Raw genomic sequence first — 21835 nt, 5'->3', positions numbered from 1 at the left:
GATGATTGTGCAAGGTTAATGGGAATATGGCCCAGTCACACATACCAAACAGGCAGGGGGAGGATGATTGTGCAAGGTTAATGGGAATATGGCCCAGTCACACATACCAAACAGGCAGGGGGAGGATGATTGTGCAAGGTTAATGGGAATATGGCCCAGTCACACATACCAAACAGGCAGGGGGAGGATGATTGTGCAAGGTTAATGGGAATATGGCCCAGTCACACATACCAAACAGGCAGGGGGAGGATGATTGTGCAAGGTTAATGGGAATATGGCCCAGTCACACATACCAAACAGGCAGGGGGAGGATGATTGTGCAAGGTTAATGGGAATATGGCCCAGTCACACATACCAAACAGGCAGGGGGAGGATGATTGTGCAAGGTTAATGGGAATATGGCCCAGTCACACATACCAAACAGGCAGGGGGAGGATGATTGTGCAAGGTTAATGGGAATATGGCCCAGTCACACATACCAAACAGGCAGGGGGAGGATTTCACCAGGACTTTTATCATGTTAATGATATCTCAGTGAGAGGGACTAACAAAATCTAAATTGGGGCCGCTGGAGGTCAGGGCCCCTGGACACATGCCCTACGTGCCCAGTTGGTATTTGGCCATGATTACTACAAGTTTAGATAGCTGGCTAGACTAACTACCAATCTAAACATGGTTAACTAACGTGGATAAATGAGTGACTATCAGTGGCTGACATAACAAGAGAGAAACTGTTGATGCACAACCAAATGTAGAAATTGCACCCTGTGTATTCTGCTATTCTAACTGTCAACAGGAAGTTGAGAGCCGACTGAGTTTTAAAAACAATTCAATCCACTCTGGTCAGGTTATGTATGTGTCTTATGCCTGGAGCCGGCTCTGGCTGGATCATAAGGGTGAAACATAAAATAAAGTACTTGGCATGAAGAGGCAAAGTGTGGTTAAATATTCCTACCTTCCCCAACACACTGCATGCTGGTGTTCCATGCACAAGGCCAGGAGTTTAGCTCTAGTCAGGAAAAGCTCCTGTCCCTAATGATGAAATGCTATATAAACCAGTATAAACCAGTAAAATAGTAATTGTGTACTTTTAGAATGAACCTTTCTGGACTGTATAGTATTGTTTTCTCCATGGTTGAATGATGGTGTGTTTAGACACATGCCATTCTCTAGGCCTTAATGTTAGTTCCATGACCCTAAACAAACATTCTCTCACCACAGCATCAGGCATTTATGACTCTGGCTACTCAACAAGCTACACATTAAACCAGAGAGAGAACTTTCTCATGCTCTAGTTCCCCAGGTACCTTACTGTTATTCTTTTATGGCCCCAGCATTGTAAAGGCAGATATTCCTGACCTTGGGAGTTGGACTTTGCCATGTGACATTCTCAAAACACTTGGTACTATAGAAGTGAAACAGAACAGCAGGTTGCTGATCATCATCGTAGTATCTCAGATATCTTCCAGAAGGATGATGGAACATCAAAGGTTGGTTGATTCTCTGATATGGTTTCTTCTTCTTAGATGTTTATTTTGGGAGATCTTCCAATAACTCTTCATGCAGCCTCTTCACAAACTTCAAGCAACAGTGGTACTGAAATGTATGTCCAATATGTAGGTTATGTGAAGATCCTCAGTGGTGAGCTTTGACAAATCCATTAATGTTGAATTAGGTGGGGATTGGATCGTGGATCTGAAAACTTGCTGATCACCAGCATTTTGCCAAGAGAGTGCACAGCTGAATCACAGCTTTCTCTTTTATGAGCACTTAGTATAATGTACAGGGTTGTGTTTATAGCTTTATGAGGATCATTAGGCTGAATGCTTTGGTTTTAAATGAATGAAACATTATACATTGTTGTTAGGAGGCCGGTAGTCTACTAACTCATCTTGGCACTGGCACTCCTCCAGGACTCACAGCGTGGGACAGTCACTCATTTAGCAGTTTCTCCACGCACTCTCAGCACAGACAGACCGGTGGATATACTACGGTGCGCGCACACAAACATTCTGGTCTACACACATTCCACACACACACTTGCAGACGCTCGTGTCACGCGGACTCGACTAGATACAGTAGCAGCTGGCGCTGCTAACTCAAGTCAACAAGAGGAAACATCCACGAGTCGTGACATCCCCGGAGTCGGCTCCGTTTACACATCCGTACTCCACTCGCATACTCAGACAGACACGGACACTGTCGGGACAGCTTCAGTTTTAGTGGCTACCTTTGCCATCTTTCTACAAACCAAGAAGAATTGAAACAAAGATTTTGCTAGTATTTTTCAGTGCGTGTTGGAGCGCCTATATATTATCTCTGTGGCGTGTTGGAGCGCCTATATATTATCTCTGTGGCGTGTTGGAGCGCACCACCAGAGGAAGACAGCGACCATACACGGTGGGTACCTTTATAAACGTCCGCTGTGTAGCTTATGAACTTGATTTGCCTGACGTTAGTGGTGGCTGTCAACTCCGTCGTAGCCATGATATAAAGTTGTCGGATGATACCGTGCTTTGTTATAAATATTTAGAATATATGCCGAAATGGAGATGTAACACCAGAGCAGTAGCATAGGCTGTCCAGACTGTCTCCGGGATTGTTTTTAGGAGTGCGTCCTCAGCTTTCCGGAGAGGTGAGACGTTGGCGGGTTCAGGGACGCGGGCAACCCCGTATGTCCATAGACCTTGTCCTTTGTATCTTTTAGAGGGGACATATTGATAGACTGTTTTGTTGTTGTTGTTGACAATCTAAACGTGTTGGATGACAGAAACTAATGGAGTAGGGAGACAGTTGAACTCTGGGACTGTATGGTGAAGGTCAGGTTTGGCAAGGTAACGGTTCAAGGGTGATGGAGTTCTCATTTTTTCTACTTCAACTAGATTTGATTAAAACAAACTTTAATGGATAAAAAAATGTAAAGAAGTAAAAGTAAAAAAATGTCAAATAAAATAGAGGGATTGGGTAGAGGATATGAACCTGGTTTAAGGGGAAGGGTTGTGTAGAGGATATGAACCTGGTTTAAGGGGAAGGGTTGTGTAGAGGATATGAACCTGGTTTAAGGGGAAGGGTTGTGTAGAGGATATGAACCTGGTTTAAGGGGAAGGGTTGTGTAGAGGATATGAACCTGGTTTAAGGGGAAGGGTTGTGTAGAGGATATGAACCTGGTTTAAGGGGAAGGGTTGTGTAGAGGATATGAACCTGGTTTAAGGGGAATGGTTGTGTAGAGGATATGAACCTGGTTTAAGGGGAAGGGTTGTGTAGAGGATATGAACCTGGTTTAAGGGGAAGGGTTGTGTAGAGGATATGAACCTGGTTTAAGGAGAATGGTTGGGTAGAGGACATGAACCTGGTTTAAGGGGAAGGGTTGTGTAGAGGATATGAACCTGGTTTAAGGGGAATGGTTGTGTAGAGGATATGAACCTGGTTTAAGGGGAATGGTTGTGTAGAGGATATGAACCTGGTTTAAGGGGAATGGTTGTGTAGAGGATATGAACCTGGTTTAAGGGGAAGGGTTGTGTAGAGGATATGAACCTGGTTTAAGGGGAATGGTTGTGTAGAGGATATGAACCTGGTTTAAGGGGAATGGTTGTGTAGAGGATATGAACCTGGTTTAAGGGGAAGGGTTGTGTAGAGGATATGAACCTGGTTTAAGGGGAAGGGTTGTGTAGAGGACATGAACCTGGTTTAAGGGGAAGGGTTGTGTAGAGGATATGAACCTGGTTTAAGGGGAAGGGTTGTGTAGAGGATATGAACCTGGTTTAAGGGGAAGGGTTGTGTAGAGGATATGAACCTGGTTTAAGGAGAATGGTTGGGTAGAGGATATGAACCTGGTTTAGGTTTAAGGGGAAGGGTTGGGTAGAGGATATGAACCTGGTTTAAGGGGAAGGGTTGTGTAGAGGATATGAACCTGGTTTAGGTTTAAGGGGAAGGGTTGTGTAGAGGATATGAACCTGGTTTAGGTTTAAGGGGAAGGGTTGTGTAGAGGATATGAACCTGGTTTAGGTTTAAGGGGAAGGGTTGTGTAGAGGATATGAACCTGGTTTAGGTTTAAGGGGAAGGGTTGTGTAGAGGATATGAACCTGGTTTAAGGGGAAGGGTTGTGTAGAGGATATGAACCTGGTTTAGGTTTAAGGGGAAGGGTTGGGTAGAGGATATGAACCTGGTTTAAGGGGAAGGGTTGTGTAGAGGATATGAACCTGGTTTAGGTTTAAGGGGAAGGGTTGGGTAGAGGATATGAACCTGGTTTAGGTTTAAGGGGAAGGGTTGTGTAGAGGATACCAACTACCAACCCGGTTTATGGTAAGGGTCCTTGGGAAAGAGGTCAATAAATTGATTAAAAATAGAAAGTAGGGGATGGAAACTGATTCTTCAGGATACTGGAAGGGGAGTGGTGGTTTGTGATTTTTGAGTGGTGGGATGAATGTTTGTGGTTATTGTTGATTTTGTTTGGGAGACAGTCAAGAGGGACAGTACCTTTTTATATAGGGAAACGGGTAGATCTCCGGTCCAGATTGATCAATACTCGACTGAATAACACTACTGTCCTGTACTGTACTGCATTGTACTGTACACTACTGTGTTCTACTGTGCCGTACTGTACTGTGATGTTCAAACTTGTGAAACAGCCTAGACGTCTATGATTCGTTCAGATTTTGATCTGATCCGCACAGAACAAATTTGTACTTGTTTGGGGCGGAGCTCATTAGAATAATATCCAGCATGCTTTGCAAGGGTTTTTGTTTTTACATTTTACATTTTGGTCATTCAGCAGACGCTCTTATCCAGAGGAACTTGCTGCATGTGATAAGTATTTTGTTGCGATCTACAATTGATTCCTCTTTCCTATTAAAACCTGTCTAAGGCAGGGGGGTGGGGGTTCTACTAAGCTATATGGTTTTGTTTTAAGAAGGTCATACCAAGGATCATTTAGCTGTTTGATTTTGAATTATAAAAAGTATAAAGTATATGAAGTATAAAAAAACACAAGAAAAAAAATGATTGGATAATTTTTGGGGGACCTTACTGCTATTAGCCTATTCAAATGCATTGAATAACAGATTCACTACATGGAACAACAGATAGTCCCAAAAAATTATCAAAAATAAGTTTGTTCTGAAGTGTCTGAGCGATATATGAAAGATCAGGATTTTTAATATATTTTTTACATGTATTTAACACCTTATTTTTTGCACTAAACAGTCTCCATACCTCCATTAATTTTTTCACCTGGTACCATGGGACTTTCAGACATGTCTTGTGATGCCTGTAATATAATGCTTACTTATTATAATAGAGAATGTATAGCAGTTGAAATTTGGCCATGGAATCAATGACCGAAAAATACGTATTTTTAAATGCACCTGATTTCATGTCCAGAAAATAGGTATTTTCAATATCCGGAAAATACATATTTTCATCTTTCATTCATCACCTAAAATGTACCTGGTGTCAACGTCTGGAAAATAGTTGTAAAATATGTATTTTCAACGGCCTTTTGCTTATTGGGATATGGTTGTCCTCTTTAATGTGAGTTTGGTAGGTTTATAGAAGTTAGCATCCTTCCTCCTGACCTGATTTATGTTGATTTATGCATTGCCTGTCCCCCTAGTGCTGCAGTGGCACACTGTAACCAGAAGGTGGAGACAAAGTTCAGGAACTCTGATGGAATTAGAATTGTCACTTTTTCTTCTACTATTTCAAACATACTGTTTTACCTGCAGGCTGCAAGCTTGGTTGGAAATAACACAGTTCAATACTTAGAAACACTGCACACTCCTTTTCAACTGGTACCTTCTGCCTGAAATTACCAATACCAGTATACAGCACTAACACTAAGAATTTGTTCTTAACTGACTTGCCCAGTTAAATAAAGGTAAAATAAATCCGTACCACTAGCTCATTATTATTCTATTGGGTGCTGTTGGTGGTAATGGTCAGGACTGAGTGTTGAGTGCTGCCCTAGGTGCCAGTCAGTGGGACTGGGATGAGTGAGTTAGTGTTGGGTTTCCTCCTGCATCATCTTGGATCAGGGTTCGTTTTCACTTGGGGAACTTCCTGGTATCTGTTTACACAGTGGTGATGGCAGGGAGCCCACTCATGTTACTGCTAGAGACCAGATGGAGGGGGGGGGGGGGGGTATAGAGCGAGATGAGAGAGGGAAAGAAGTCAAGAGGCAGAGAATCCTAGAGCAGGGCCAGAGATGAGAGGGAGCAGCCGCAGCCCAGACAACATCTCCATACCAAGGTTTGTTCCTAGTTCCTGGCACCAGAGAGGATGGATGGAGACCTGTGGAATTGCAGACTAGAGCAGCAGACTTTAAGCAGGGCTGTGAAGGCTGTAAAGCTGCTATGTGCCTGTCGGCTGTTCTGTCAGCTGTGACTATGTGATGTGGTGTCCAGGACTAGAGCCTGGGACCGCGGCCAAGCCTGACTTCTGACTGGCCATTGGCCCAGAGTGGCAGGTGGAGCAGGGGCTGTAGCCAGACAGGTGACAGGTGACAGGAGAGAGGCCAGGAACATCAGAACACTCCCTGGAGCAGGGTTGAGTCATAGCCGAGTCATCGTAGTGACTGGGGCAATGCAATCATATTTAATTAAGTTCTACATAAATTATTTACTATACATTGCCTGTATTTTTAGCCCAGAACATTGTGAACAAATGAACAGCATATGTAGTTGGGCCCCTCCCTAGAGTTACACTAGAGATACCGTCTTCTGTTTTAGACTCTGTTGAAACATTCTCTCACTTATTCTGATGGTTCAGTTCATTGGGTATGATTACTGTCTGAAATATGAATGGTTGAGAATATAGAAACATCAAGCACGTGTGATGTTTTGAGGTTTGAGTCGGGCACATCCTCGGCTACCTTCTGAAGCACACTCGTTCATTAGGACCCGTCGTTTGTTTTATGCGGAAGATCTCAGCACCTCTAGGGAGTTTCATGGAAGAGGATCAAGTGTCTCACTACAGTGTGTGTGGTGACTACACCCCTATTCATTTAATTATAATTTTTGATTGGGTAGGAGTGCTGAGCTGACACCTCTCTGGCATCCGTCAGAAGGTACCCAGGATGCACCCTGTCCCCCCTCTCTCTGTCTGCCTTGGAATATATTGATGTCTCTGGTTTGATGTCCAAACATTTTGGTTAGCCCCGCATTCCAGGTTCTCTACGACCTCCACGGTGATGAGAAACAGGCGGATGGTCAACTAGAAGACTGTATTTAAGTCTATTATGTAAAACGCCTGATGCCTCTGAAAGGAAGTGTAGCTAATATTGTAGTGTCAGACACTAGCTTTGAGTCTCTGAGAATGTAAAGTCCAAATCTCTAAGTAAACCGCTACTTAAACATGTTTCCGTGTGCCATCTGCCGTGGTAGAATGGCCCCTTTATTTCAATGAACTTGTTGACCTCAGTTCTTTGATCTAGTCGACGGAGTCACACGCTACTCTGGTCTCACAGTGGGGTATCAATCATTCTGCATCATAGCCTTTTGAACCCAGTTCAGTCTGTGTGGGGGGCTGTGTTGGGGGACTGGGCACAGCAACCCAAAACACACACAGTCACGGAACACAGATTACAACTGAGGAGAAACAAAGAGGAGAGGAGGAGAGCGTCGCACGCTAACCAACTGTTGGATCTCTGAGAGCGTCGCACGCTAACCAACTGTTGGATATCTGAGAGCGTCGCACGCTAACCAACTGTTGGATATCTGAGAGCGTCGCACACTAACCAACTGTTGGATATCTGAGAGCGTCGCACACTAACCAACTGTTGGATCTCTGAGAGCGTCGCACGCTAACCAACTGTTGGATACTCTGAGAGCAGTCGCACGCTAACCAACTGTTGAATCTCTGAGAGCGTCGCACGCTAACCAACTGTTGGATATCTGAGAGCGTCGCACGCTAACCAACTGTTGGATCTCTGAGAGCGTCGCACGCTAACCAACTGTTGGATCTCTGAGAGCGTCGCACGCTAACCAACTGTTGGATATCTGAGAGCGTCGCACGCTAACCAACTGTTGGATCTCTGAGAGCGTCGCACGCTAACCAACTGTTGGATCTCTGAGAGCGTCGCACGCTAACCAACTGTTGGATCTCTGAGAGCGTCGCACGCTAACCAACTGTTGGATCTCTGAGAGCGTCGCACGCTAACCAACTGTTGGATCTCTGAGAGCGTCGCACGCTAACCAACTGTTGGATCTCTGAGAGCGTCGCACGCTAACCAACTGTTGGATCTCTGAGAGCGTCGCACGCTAACCAACTGTTGGATATCTGAGAGCGTCGCACGCTAACCAACTGTTGGATCTCTGAGAGCGTCGCACGCTAACCAACTGTTGGATATCTGAGAGCGTCGCACGCTAACCAACTGTTGGATCTCTGAGAGCGTCGCACGCTAACCAACTGTTGGATATCTGAGAGCGTCGCACGCTAACCAACTGTTGGATCTCTGAGAGCGTCGCACGCTAACCAACTGTTGGATCTCTGAGAGCGTCGCACGCTAACCAACTGTTGGATCTCTGAGAGCGTCGCACGCTAACCAACTGTTGGATCTCTGAGAGCGTCGCACGCTAACCAACTGTTGGATCTCTGAGAGCGTCGCACGCTAACCAACTGTTGGATCTCTGAGAGCGTCGCACGCTAACCAACTGTTGGATCTCTGAGAGCGTCGCACGCTAACCAACTGTTGGATCTCTGAGAGCGTCGCACGCTAACCAACTGTTGGATCTCTGAGAGCGTCGCACGCTAACCAACTGTTGGTTCTCTGAGAGTGTTGCACGCTAACCAACTGTTGGATATCTGAGATCGTCGCACGCTAACCAACTGTTGGATCCCTACTGAGACATGGTAGTTTGTTTTTCCTCTTGCAGTGCTAGGTGAATGGTAGTGCAACAGGGGAAGAGGCCTTGGTACATGTATGCCCCCTGTGGGTTATTGTGTTATGAAGTCATAATGTATATACAAGTCTGAAGTGTATGAATTGGAGTTGAGATGAGGCGACTATGGAAAGGCAATAATAGTAAAGGTTTAATACAATGCGTGAAAAAGCAGAATAATTTTGGATTGCAATAAGAGTTGATGTAATGAAATGCATTGCAGACTGAGATGGAACCATAGAGATGGAAAGACGTCTCACCTTCGTGTCTGTGCCATTATGGCATCTGACAGCATGGGCCATCTCCATTTTAAAGTTGTACATTTTCTTCTTCTTTTGTGTTTGAAAAAAGTGAAAAGCTAATATTGGTGATTTACCGCCACCTGCAGTGCTGGATCCTGAACCAAATCCTGGGTGTCATTCATTTATTTTGGCCACTAGATGGTGGTGATACAGCTTCAGCCATTTGTAAACCATAACACCCAATTTGAAGAAGATGACAATGCTCTGATAATTGGCTGATCGCTCCCAACCCATAGGAATCCCTATGGATCCCTAAGCCCTCAGTGGCAATGTCCATGCTAAAACAGGTTATATCCAAGTTGAGTCCTTTAACTATCCCTATGGATAGAGCATGTTCTGAACTGTGATGTGTGTTTTCTTGTTGTTTGTGAAAGATGCTGCCTGGACACCGGTCCCTAGGTCAAGTTCAGTCTCTGACCCCCACCCCTCACCTTTGACCCCTCACCTCGGATGGAAGAACGCACCCATTCCTTTAGGAGGTGAGAGACCACAGGTCACTGCCCCTCTCTCCGTGCACACACAGACACACACACACACACACACACAATTTAGATACACAATTGTTCCAGTAGGGGAGGGTGGGGTCAGTGTCCTAACTACGTATGAGGACACTGAGGTCCAGATCTCTGGAATTTCTTCTAATGAGATTTTTAGTTATTATAAAAAGATATATTTTGTTCATAATAAAGAAAATGAATTACAGGTCAACATGTAAATATTGCTCCCAGCTCAGAATGCTTATATTGTTGATCGGACTGAGTTGTAATCTCGCCTGCCTCTTTGAGAACGAGCGGAATCATAAACAGTGCTTTGTTCGTTATGTTCTCCTGCCTCCTCCTGATTGGTTCCCCAGAGTCAAACGGCTGACTCCGCCCTCCACAGGCCGACGGATTGAGACGTGAAATGAACTACGGAAGCTTCCAGTCGGCTCTACTACGCAACTACAGAGGTTTCTGACAGTGTGTCTGCGAGATGCCAGACAAAAGGCCATTTTAAAACTGTGACTCCTTCCGTGTCTACAGACACCCACCCAAACAAAAACCCACTCATGAGTGCACAATTGGTACATAGTCACTAATAGATATGTCAGTCAGTCAGGTGGCTAGCTGCCGGCAGAGACTTCTAGTGTAGTAATGTTGAAGGGCTCTGGTTAGTATTACTGAGCCAGCAAGAAGGATGAAGAAGCTAACGTTAAACAGAGCAGAAAAAGACTTGCTTTACAGAGAGTAGGCTACTGAGACAGATAGTGATGTGGTGCTCAGTGGTGAGGCTGCACGGCATGCAGGAGGAAGCAGAGGAGACAGAGAGGAAGCAAACAGATAGATAGGGGGGTTAGGTCTGTGGTTACCAAACTTGGGGTCGGGGCCCCATGTAGGCTCCCCTGAGAAAATCTGTACGAATTTCGTCAAACAAGTTAGGAACTTAAAAAAAAAATACATGTTTCAATATGAATATCTCATGGCCTATCTCCCCAATAAGGCCTACATTAAAATGATATCAACATGGCCTATCTCCCCAATAAGGCCTACATTAAAATGATATCAACATGGCCTATCTCCCCAATAAGGCCTACATTAAAATGATATCAACATGGCCTATCTCCCCAATAAGGCCTACATTAAAATGATATCAACATGGCCTATCTCCCCAATAAGGCCTACATTAAAATGATATCAACATGGCCTATCTCCCCAATAAGGCCTACATTAAAATGATATCAACATGACCTATCTCCCCAATAAGGCCTACATTAAAATGATATCAACATGACCTATCTCCCCAATAAGGCCTACATTAAAATGATATCAACATGACCTATCTCCCCAATAAGGCCTACATTAAAATGATATCAACATGGCCTATCTCCCCAATAAGGCCTACATTAAAATGATATCAACATGACCTATCTCCCCAATAAGGCCTACATTAAAATGATATCAACATGGCCTATCTCCCCAATAAGGCCTACATTAAAATGATATCAACATGGCCTATCTCCCCAATAAGGCCTACATTAAAATGATATCAACATGGCCTATCTCCCCAATAAGGCCTACATTAAAATGATATCAACATGGCCTATCTCCCCAATAAGGCCTACATTAAAATGATATCAACATGGCCTATCTCCCCAATAAGGCCTACATTAAAATGATATCAACATGGCCTATCTCCCCAATAAGGCCTACATTAAAATGATATCAACATGACCTATCTCCCCAATAAGGCCTACATTAAAATGATATCAACATGACCTATCTCCCCAATAAGGCCTACATTAAAATGATATCAACATGACCTATCTCCCCAATAAGGCCTACATTAAAATGATATCAACATGGCCTATCTCCCCAATAAGGCCTACATTAAAATGATATCAACATGGCCTATCTCCCCAATAAGGCCTACATTAAAATGATATCAACATGGCCTATCTCCCCAATAAGGCCTACATTAAAATGATATCAACATGGCCTATCTCCCCAATAAGGCCTACATTAAAATGATATCAACATGGCCTATCTCCCCAATAAGGCCTACATTAAAATGATATCAACATGGCCTATCTCCCCAATAAGGCCTACATTAAAATGATATCAACATGCAAACAGTACAGTTCTAAAAAATGTCCTAAGTTTCATTTTGTCTCTGATGTTACGTGTCAGTATTTCCCTCCTTTCAGGGGTGTAGTATTACAACTGTAAAGCAGCCCACCGCACCTCTCTGATTCAGAGGGGTTGGGTTAAATGCAGAAGACTTTATAAATAATCCTGGGGGACGACGACAATTCCACCGTTTGTTACCTCGTATCCCAGCGATAATGCCTTGCATTACGATTGGGAAGAAAACACTTCAATTTGCGTAACTTGCCATTGCCTTAACCATTTTCTCAACTTACCCCATGGCCATTGGCTCAATTTACCCCAAGGCAAACATATTGATAATATTAGCCCACACAGCTATAATGATGTACTTTCATGTTAGGTTTTGGTCCTCATATTAAAGCTTATAGAGACCCCAACTGATGTACAGAACAACCTTAAAATGATCTACTTTGGTTTAGATTATGAACCCTCGAACACAATGCGTTAATTGGACTTTATGAAAACAGTTTTTTGGACCTAACTTGCTTACCACTTTTTCCATGTGGTTTCTTCCTTCAGACTCAATGAAATGATGACCTCCTTCCTAAATATTTGGTCAAATAATCCATTTTGTGTCTGGATTCCTAGAAACAAGGGTGGCTCAATGTACCCCTTTTTTGCTCAACTTACACCATTCTCCCCTATGTGTTTCTATCATCAAGAGAGATCTGATACAGATTCGACTAACATCCACTTCAACTCTTAACTCAACACATGTGTCCTCCAGATCCTCTCACAGGGAGCAGGGAACACTTTGAAGTTTCTCCCCCAGTGGCTGTTTCTATTCAGTTTATTAGGGATTCTGGACCCCCCATAGGTTCATAGAGTGGCCTCTGTCCTCCTCCGTCCTTCTCCCCCAGTGGCTGTTTCTATTCAGTTTATTAGGGATTCTGGACCCCCCATAGGTTCATAGAGTGGCCTCTGTCCTCCTTTAGAATCTAACACACGTGGGCTATTTAAATGTGGTTGTTGTTAGATATATTAACAATGTCATTTATAAATGATTAAAAACAGTTAGAATTCATTGGTTTAATAGTATAGTACACCACCCCAGTTGTCCTTCTCCTACCGATCTCCTGTACAAACCTTCTCCTACCGATCTCCCGTACAAACCTTCTCCTACCGAACTCCCGTACAAACCTTCTCCTACCGATCTCCCGTACAAACCTTCTCCTACCTATCTCCCGTACAAACCTTCTCCTACCTATCTCCCGTACAAACCTTCTCCTACCTATCTCCCGTACAAACCTTCTCCTACCTATCTCCCATACAAACTTTCTCCTACCTTTCTCCCGGATAAACCTTCTCCTACCTCCCTCCCGTACAAACCTTCTCCTACCTACCTCCCGTACAAACCTTCTCCTACCTATCTCCCGTACAAACCTTCTCCTACCTATCTCCCGTACAAACTTTCTCCTACCTATCTCCCGTACAAACTTTCTCCTACAAACCTTCTCCTACCTATCTCCCATACAAACCTTCTCCTACCTAGGGCTGTGGCGGTCACAAAATTTCGCCAGCCGGTGATTGTCAAGCAAATAACAGTCTCACGGTAATTGATCGTTAATTAACATAAACACATTTAGCATCTGCTGGTTTCCACACACAGCCTACAAGCCACTGATGCAGACCTTTGGAACATTTACATTTAAAAAGTCTAATAAATCCATGTAATATAGCCTACACCTTCACAATAAATCATTATTTATTTTAGACAGGTCTAAAGAAGCATGATATGAAGAAAATGTATTTCAGAAGAACAGAATAGCATACTCTTGTTGTCCTTATGTTAGGTCCTGATCTGGCTAAGCCAAATGGCTTTGGGCTACACTAGTTCATTTAGCAGACAAGATTTGCTGCGCACGTCCTTATCCAATTCCGAGGTGCAAATTGATGATATTGGAAGAACTGTCCACATTTAGTTTTCGTCAGCCAACGAGATGAGTAGGCCTAACGAACAGCAAAAGCACTAGCCTGTGTCAATCTAATATCCCCCATAGTACTAAAGTCGACCTGTTCTATTCTGTGTGAGAAATCAATATTCCAAACATAGTCTGGGACAGTTGTGGGATGCAATAGATCCCACATTAATACAACCACTAGCATCACAACCACTAGCATCCCAAATTAATACAACCACTAGCATCCCAAAATTAATACAACCACTAGCATCACAAATTAATATAACCACTAGCATCCCAACCACTAGCATCCCAAATTAATACAACCACTAGCATCCCAAATTAATACAACCACTAGCATCCTAAATTAATACAACCACTAGCATCACAACCACTAGCATCCCAAATTAATACAACCACTAGCATCACAACCACTAGCATCCCAAATTAATACAACCACTAGCATCACAAATTAATACAACCACTAGCATCCCAAATTAATATAACCACTAGCATCCCAAATTAATATAACCACTAGCATCCCAAATTAATATAACCACTAGCATCCCAAATTAATATAACCACTAGCATCACAACCACTAGCATCCCAAATTAATACAACCACTAGCATCCCAAATTAATACAACCACTAGCATCCCAAATTAATATAACCACTAGCATCCCAAATTAATACAACCACTAGCATCACAACCACTAGCATCCCAAATTAATACAACCACTAGCATCCCAAATTAATATAACCACTAGCATCACAACCACTAGCATCACAACCACTAGCATCACAAATTAATACAACCACTAGCATCACAACCACTAGCATCCCAAATTAATATAACCACTAGCATCCCAAATTAATATAACCACTAACATCACAACCACTAGCATCACAACCACTAGCATCACAAATTAATACAACCACTAGCATCCCAAATTAATATAACCACTAGCATCACAACCACTAGCATCCCAAATTAATATAACCACTAGCATCACAACCACTAGCATCCCAAATTAATACAACCACTAGCATCCCAAATTAATATAACCACTAGCATCCCAAATTAATATAACCACTAGCATCCCAAATTAATATAACCACTAGCATTACAACCACTAGCATCCCAAATTAATATAACCACTAGCATCACAACCACTAGCATCCCAAATTAATACAACCACTAGCATCCCAAATTAATACAACCACTAGCATCCCAAATTAATATAACCACTAGCATCACAACCACTAGCATCCCAAATTAATACAACCACTAGCATCCCAAATTAATACAACCACTAGCATCACAAATTAATATAACCACTAGCATCCCAAATTAATATAACCACTAGCATCCCAAATTAATACAACCACTAGCATCCCAAATTAGTATAACCACTAGCATCACAACCACTAGCATCCCAAATTAATATAACCACTAGCATCACAACTACTAGCATCCCAAATTAATATAACCACTAGCATCCCAAATTAATACAACCACTAGCATCCCAAATTAATACAACCACTAGCATCCCAAATTAATATAACCACTAGCATCCCAAATTAATATAACCACCAGCATCCCAAATTAATACAACCACTAGCATCACAACCACTAGCATCGCAAATTAATATAACCACTAGCATCACAACCACTAGCATCCCAAATTAATATAACCACTAGCATCACAACCACTAGCATCACAACCACTAGCATCCCAAATTAATATAACCACTAGCATCACAACCACTAGCATCCCAAATTAATACAACCACTAGCATCACAACTACTAGCATCCCAAATTAATATAACCACTAGCATCACAACCACTAGCATCCCAAATTAATATAACTACTAGCATCACAACCACTAGCATCACAACCACTAGCATCCCAAATTAATATAACCACTAGCATCCCAAATTAATATAACCACTAGCATCCCAAATTAATATAACCACTAGAATCACAACCACTAGCATCCCAAATTAATATAACCACTAGCATCCCAACCACTAGCATCCCAAATTTATATAACCACTAGCATCCCAAATTAATACAACCACTAGCATCCCAAATTAATATAACCACTAGCATCACAACCACTAGCATCCCACATTAATACAACCACTAGCATCCCAAATTAATACAACCACTAGCATCCCAAATTAATATAACCACTAGCATCACAACCACTAGCATCACAACCACTAGCATCCCAAATTAATACAACCACTAGCATCACAACCACTAGCATCCCAAATTAATACAACCACTAGCATCACAACCACTAGCATCCCAAATTAATATAACCACTAGCATCCCAAATTAATATAACCACTAGCATCACAACCACTAGCATCACAACCACTAGCATCCCAAATTAATACAACTACTAGCATCCCAAATTAATACAAACACTAGCATCACAACCACTAGCATCCCAAATTAATATAACCACTAGCATCCCAAATTAATACAACTACTAGCATCCCAAATTAATACAACCACTAGCATCACAACCACTAGCATCCCAAATTAATACAACCACTAGCATCACAACCACTAGCATCCCAAATTAATATAACCACTAGCATCCCAAATTAATACAACTACTAGCATCCCAAATTAATACAACCACTAGCATCACAACCACTAGCATCCCAAATTAATACAACCACTAGCATCACAACCACTAGCATCCCAAATTAATACAACCACTAGCATCACAACCACTAGCATCCCAAATTAATACAACCACTAGCATCCCAAATTAATACAACCACTAGCATCCCAAATTAATATAACCACTAGCATCACAACCACTAGCATCCCAAATTAATACAACCACTAGCATCCCAAATTAATATAACCACTAGCATCCCAAATTAATACAACCACTAGCATCCCAACCACTAGCATCCCAAATTAATATAACCACTAGCATCCCAAATTAATACAACCACTAGCATCACAACCACTAGCATCCCAAATTAATATAACCACTAGCATCACAACCACTAGCATCCCAAATTAATATAACCACTGGCATCACAACCACTAGCATCCCAAATTAATACAACCACTAGCATCACAACCACTAGCATCCCAAATTAATACAACCACTAGCATCCCAAATTAATATAACCACTAGCATCCCAACCACTAGCATCCCAAATTAATATAACCACTAGCATCCCAAATTAATACAACCACTAGCATCACAACCACTAGCATCCCAAATTAATACAACCACTAGCATCCCAAATTAATATAACCACTAGCATCCCAAATTAATATAACCACTAGCATCCCAAATTAATACAACCACTAGCATCCCAAATTAATACAACCACTAGCATCCCAAATTAATATAACCACTAGCATCCCAACCACTAGCATCCCAAATTTATATAACCACTAGCATCCCAAATTAATACAACCACTAGCATCCCAAATTAATATAACCACTAGCATCCCAACCACTAGCATCCCAAATTAATATAACCACTAGCATCCCAAATTAATACAACCGCTAGCATCCCAAATTAATATAACCACTAGCATCCCAAATTAATATAACCACTAGCATCCCAACCACTAGCATCCCAAATTAATATAACCACTAGCATCCCAACCACTAGCATCCCAAATTAATATAACCACTAGCATCCCAAATGAATACAACCACTAGCATCACAAATTAATATAACCACTAGCATCCCAAATTAATACAACCACTAGCATCCCAAATTAATATAACCACTAGCATCACAACCACTAGCATCCCAAATTAATACAACCACTAGCATCACAACCACTAGCATCACAAAAATGTATTTTTTGCAATGTGGCTGACGGACCAGATCAGAATGTTTAGCTGAAGATATTGGGCTAACATCTGTTGGGCTAACATCTGTTGGGCTAACATCTGTTGGGCTAACTGGGCTAACATCTGTTGGACTAACATCTGTTGGGCTAACATCTGTTGGGCTAACATCTGTTGGGCTAACATGTGTTGGACTAACATCTGTTGGGCTAATCTGTTGGGCTAACATCTGTTGGGCTAACATCTGTTGGGCTAACGTTTAGGCTATTTCTTCACATTATAAGTGCAGCAACACACACACGGCAGTAGGCTGTAAGCGTGTATGTTCCATTACTGCAAATGCAATTATGAATGTAATGCTTTTATTATAAAGGTGCATTTTTATGGTGAAAATCTTCCCAAACATGAAACTCACGCTCTGCTTATGTATGTCAGTTAGGCTCTACACCCGCTTCATTTTAACAAGTTATTTGGCCACTTTAGTTGTGATATAAACCTTATTAAACATATAGGCCTATGGGCTAGGCTACATGAGGTGTGATACTAACCTTATTAAACATATAGGCCTATGGGCTAGGCTACATGAGGTGTGATACTAACCTTATTAAAACATATAGGCCTATGGGCTAGGCTACACGAGGTGTGAGACTGATTCAAAAAAGTCGCAAAAAAAGGCATTGTTTATCAATTAATAATATATATATATCATTCACATGTGATATGCTAATATTGTCACCCATCAGACTATAATTGATTTCATCTTGTCTTTACGTATATTAAATAATATATGTGGGACATTTGTTTTGATTTAGAATGGACCATTATAATCACCTGTCTGGAAACAGGAGCAGCGGGAAAATACATCTAATTTATGCACTTAAATAGCGAATGGAGGATGCTTTTCCTATGGTTCATTTTCATTCCAGGTAGGCTATACTCCAGGTACTGTTCTATTCTGACCCAGGTACTGTTCTATTCTGACCCAGGTACGGATCTATTCTGGCCCAGGTACTGTTCTATTCTGGCCCAGGTACTGTTCTATTCTGGCCCAGGTACTGTTCTATTCTGGCCCAGATACTGTTCTATTCTGGCCCAGGTACTGTTCTATTCTGGCCCAGGAACGGATCTATTCTGGCCCAGGTACTGTTCTATTCTGACCCAGGTACGGATCTATTCTGACCCAGGTACTGTTCTATTCTGACCCAGGTACGGATCTATTCTGACCCAGGTATGGATCTATTCTGGCCCAGGTACTGTTCTATTCTGACCCAGGTACGGATCTATTCTGGCCCAGGTACTGTTCTATTCTGGCCCAGGTACGGATCTATTCTGGCCCAGGTACGGATCTATTCTGGCCCAGGTACTGTTCTATTCTGACCCAGGTACGGATCTATTCTGGCCCAGGTACTGTTCTATTCTGGCCCAGGTACGGTTCTATTCTGGCCCAGGTACGGATCTATTCTGGCCCAGGTACTGTTCTATTCTGACCCAGGTACTGTTCTATTCTGACCCAGGTACTGTTCTATTCTGACCCAGGTACGGATCTATTCTGGCCCAGGTACTGTTCTATTCTGGCCCAGGTACTGTTCTATTCTGACCCAGGAACGGATCTATTCTGGCCCAGGTACTGTTCTATTCTGACCCAGGTACGGATCTATTCTGACCCAGGTACTGTTCTATTCTGGCCCAGGTACTGTTCTATTCTGGCCCAGGTACTGTTCTATTCTGGCCCAGATACTGTTCTATTCTGGCCCAGGTACTGTTCTATTCTGGCCCAGGAACGGATCTATTCTGGCCCAGGTACTGTTCTATTCTGACCCAGGTACGGATCTATTCTGACCCAGGTACTGTTCTATTCTGGCCCAGGTACTGTTCTATTCTGACCCAGGTACTGTTCTATTCTGACCCAGGTACAGATCTATTCTGGCCCAGGTACTGTTCTATTCTGGCCCAGGTACTGTTCTATTCTGACCCAGGTACTGATCTATTCTGACCCAGGTACTGATCTATTCTGACCCAGGTACTGTTCTATTCTGGCCCAGGTACTGTTCTATTCTGTACACTACCTCAAGACTCTCTGTTATCCCGCAGCTCTCAATCTCTCTCTCTGTCTCTCTCTCTCTCTCTCTCTCAGAATAATTTCTCTCTCTCTCTCTCTCTCTCTCTCAGAATAATTTTTCTCTGTTTCTCTGTGTCTCTCAAGTCAATTCAAGAGGCTTTATTGGCATGGGAAACGTGTTTACATTGCCAAAGGAAGTGAAATGGATAAAAATGAACAGTAAACATTACACTCACAAGTTTCAAAGGAATAAATACATTTCAATGTGCAAAAGGGAAAATAAATCAACATAAATATGGGTTGTATTTACAATGGTGTTTGTTCTTCACTGGTTGACCTTTTCTTGTGGAAACAGGTCACAAATCTTGCTGCTGTGATGTCACACTGTGGTATTTCACCCAATAGTTATGGGAGTTTATCAAAATTGGATTTGTTTTGTAATTCTTTGTGGATCTGTGTAATCTGAGGGAAATATGTGTCTCTAATATGGTCATACATTTGGCAGGAGGTTAGGAAGTGCAGCTCAGTTTCCACCTCATTTTGTGGGCAGTGTGCACATAGCCTGTCTTCTCTTGAGAGCCAGGTCTGCCTACGGCGGCCTTTCTCATTAGCAAAGCTATGCTCACTGAGTCTGTACATAGTCAAAGCTTTTCTTAATTTTGGGTCAGTCACAGTGGTCAGGTATTCTGCCAAGTAGCATTCCAGCTTGCTCTGTTTTTTGGTAAATTCTTTCCAATGTGCCAAGTAATTATATTTTTGTTTTCTCAGGATTTAGTTGGGTCTTCTCTCTCTCTTTATCTCTCTATCTCTCTCTGTATCTCTCTCGCTCCCTATCTCTTTCTCCCTCCCTCTCTCTGGGGGAAGTTTCCGGGACAAATAAGAGCTTCATAAATGTCAGATGGTAATGTTTGAAGGCTGAAGGGCCTGTAACTATGTCAGGTGTGTCCCTGTATAGCTGGTGTGTAGACAGCAGTGAGTTTTTACCCAGCCCCACTAAATCACATTACAGAGAATGTGTTGAGTCAGGGATATGTTGTCTGCTGCTCAGCTGCCTTTATATTAAACATAACAACTGAGGTGGTTGTGTTTACTCTCGCTCTCTCTCTGTGTGTGTGTGTGTGTGTGTGTGTGTGTGTGTGTGTGTGTGTGTGTGTGTGTGTGTGTGTGTGTGTGTGTGTGTGTGTGTGTGTGTGTGTGTGTGTGTGTGTGTGTGTGTGTGTGTGTGTGTGTGTGTGTGTGTGTGTGTGTGTGTGGTTAAAGAGTTGAAGGAGATGTGCCATAGAGAAACAGACATTCTTAACAAGGTTAATGTGTGATGTTGGTCTACAGTACGGACAGCGCTCCTATTCAACACAAATACATGGATTAGTAAGATAAATGATGTGTAATCGCCGTCAGAGTCCAAGACGTAAACACAAGTCTCCCTGATTACATTTCAAATGGGACCACATTCCAGGGGCTCGTCCAGGACAGCGGGAGGGACGGAAGCGTCATGGAGGCTGTGTGTGTGTGTGTGTGTGTGTGTGTGTGTGTGTGTGTGTGTGTGTGTGTGTGTGTGTGTGGTGTGTGTGTGTGTGTGTGTGTGTGTGTGTGTGTGTGTGTGTGTGTGTGTGTGTGTGTGTTGGAGGCTGAGGTTGGTAATGGTAATGATCTCCTCAGAGCAGACATACAGACGGTGGGAAACTCAGGAATGTTGGACCATTTCCGACTGAAACTCGGCAAGACTTTCCTAATCCGAGGAGAACAGAGCTACAGCCCTGGCGACACCGGCCCAGCTGGGTTGCATCTCTTGTGTACAAAACAGGAGATAATATTTAGACTTTTTTCGACATTTTTTACATTTACATTTTAGTCATTTAGCAGACGCTCTTATCCAGAGCGACTTACAAATTGGTGCATTCACCTATAATATCCAGTGGAACAACCACTTTACAATAGTGCATCTAAATCTTTTAAGGGGGGGGGGTTAGAAGGATTACCTTATCCTATCCCAGGTATTCCTTGAAGAGGTGGGGTTTCAGGTGTCTCCGGAAGGTGGTGATTGACTCCGCTGTCCTGGCGTCGTGAGGGAGCTTGTTCCACCATTGGGGTGCCAGAGCAGCGAACAGTTTTGACTGGGCTGAGCGGGAACTGTGCTTCCTCAGAGATAGGGAGGCGAGCAGGCCAGAGGTGGATGAACGGAGTGCCCTTGTTTGGGTGTAGGG

At 42.7% G+C, this 21835-nt stretch overlaps 1 protein-coding gene across 6 annotated transcripts in view; it reads left to right on the top strand.

The window, feature by feature from the left end:
- The first annotated feature begins 1334 nt into the window (after positions 1-1334).
- Positions 1335-21835, top strand: part of LOC106594897 (proline-rich protein 5) — a 73190-nt gene continuing 52689 nt past the window's right edge. The window contains exons 1-2 of one of the 6 annotated variants that reach the window (XM_082964169.1): positions 1335-1490; positions 9553-9657. In XM_082964169.1, the coding sequence (XP_082820295.1) occupies positions 9629-9657 (29 nt within the window). In that variant the 5' untranslated portion in view covers positions 1335-1490; positions 9553-9628. Of the gene's footprint in view, positions 1491-1901; positions 2401-2455; positions 2636-9552; positions 9658-10031; positions 10128-18099; positions 18499-21835 lie in introns of those variants that run through there. The other 5 variants (XM_082964168.1, XM_082964170.1, XM_082964172.1 and 2 more) reach the window with 5 other exon arrangements.

Source organism: Salmo salar, chromosome 17 (assembly GCF_965601325.2).
Source record: "Salmo salar chromosome 17, fSalSal1, whole genome shotgun sequence".
NCBI lineage: Eukaryota > Metazoa > Chordata > Actinopteri > Salmoniformes > Salmonidae > Salmo > Salmo salar.
This window is presented reverse-complemented; position numbering and strand designations above follow the sequence as displayed.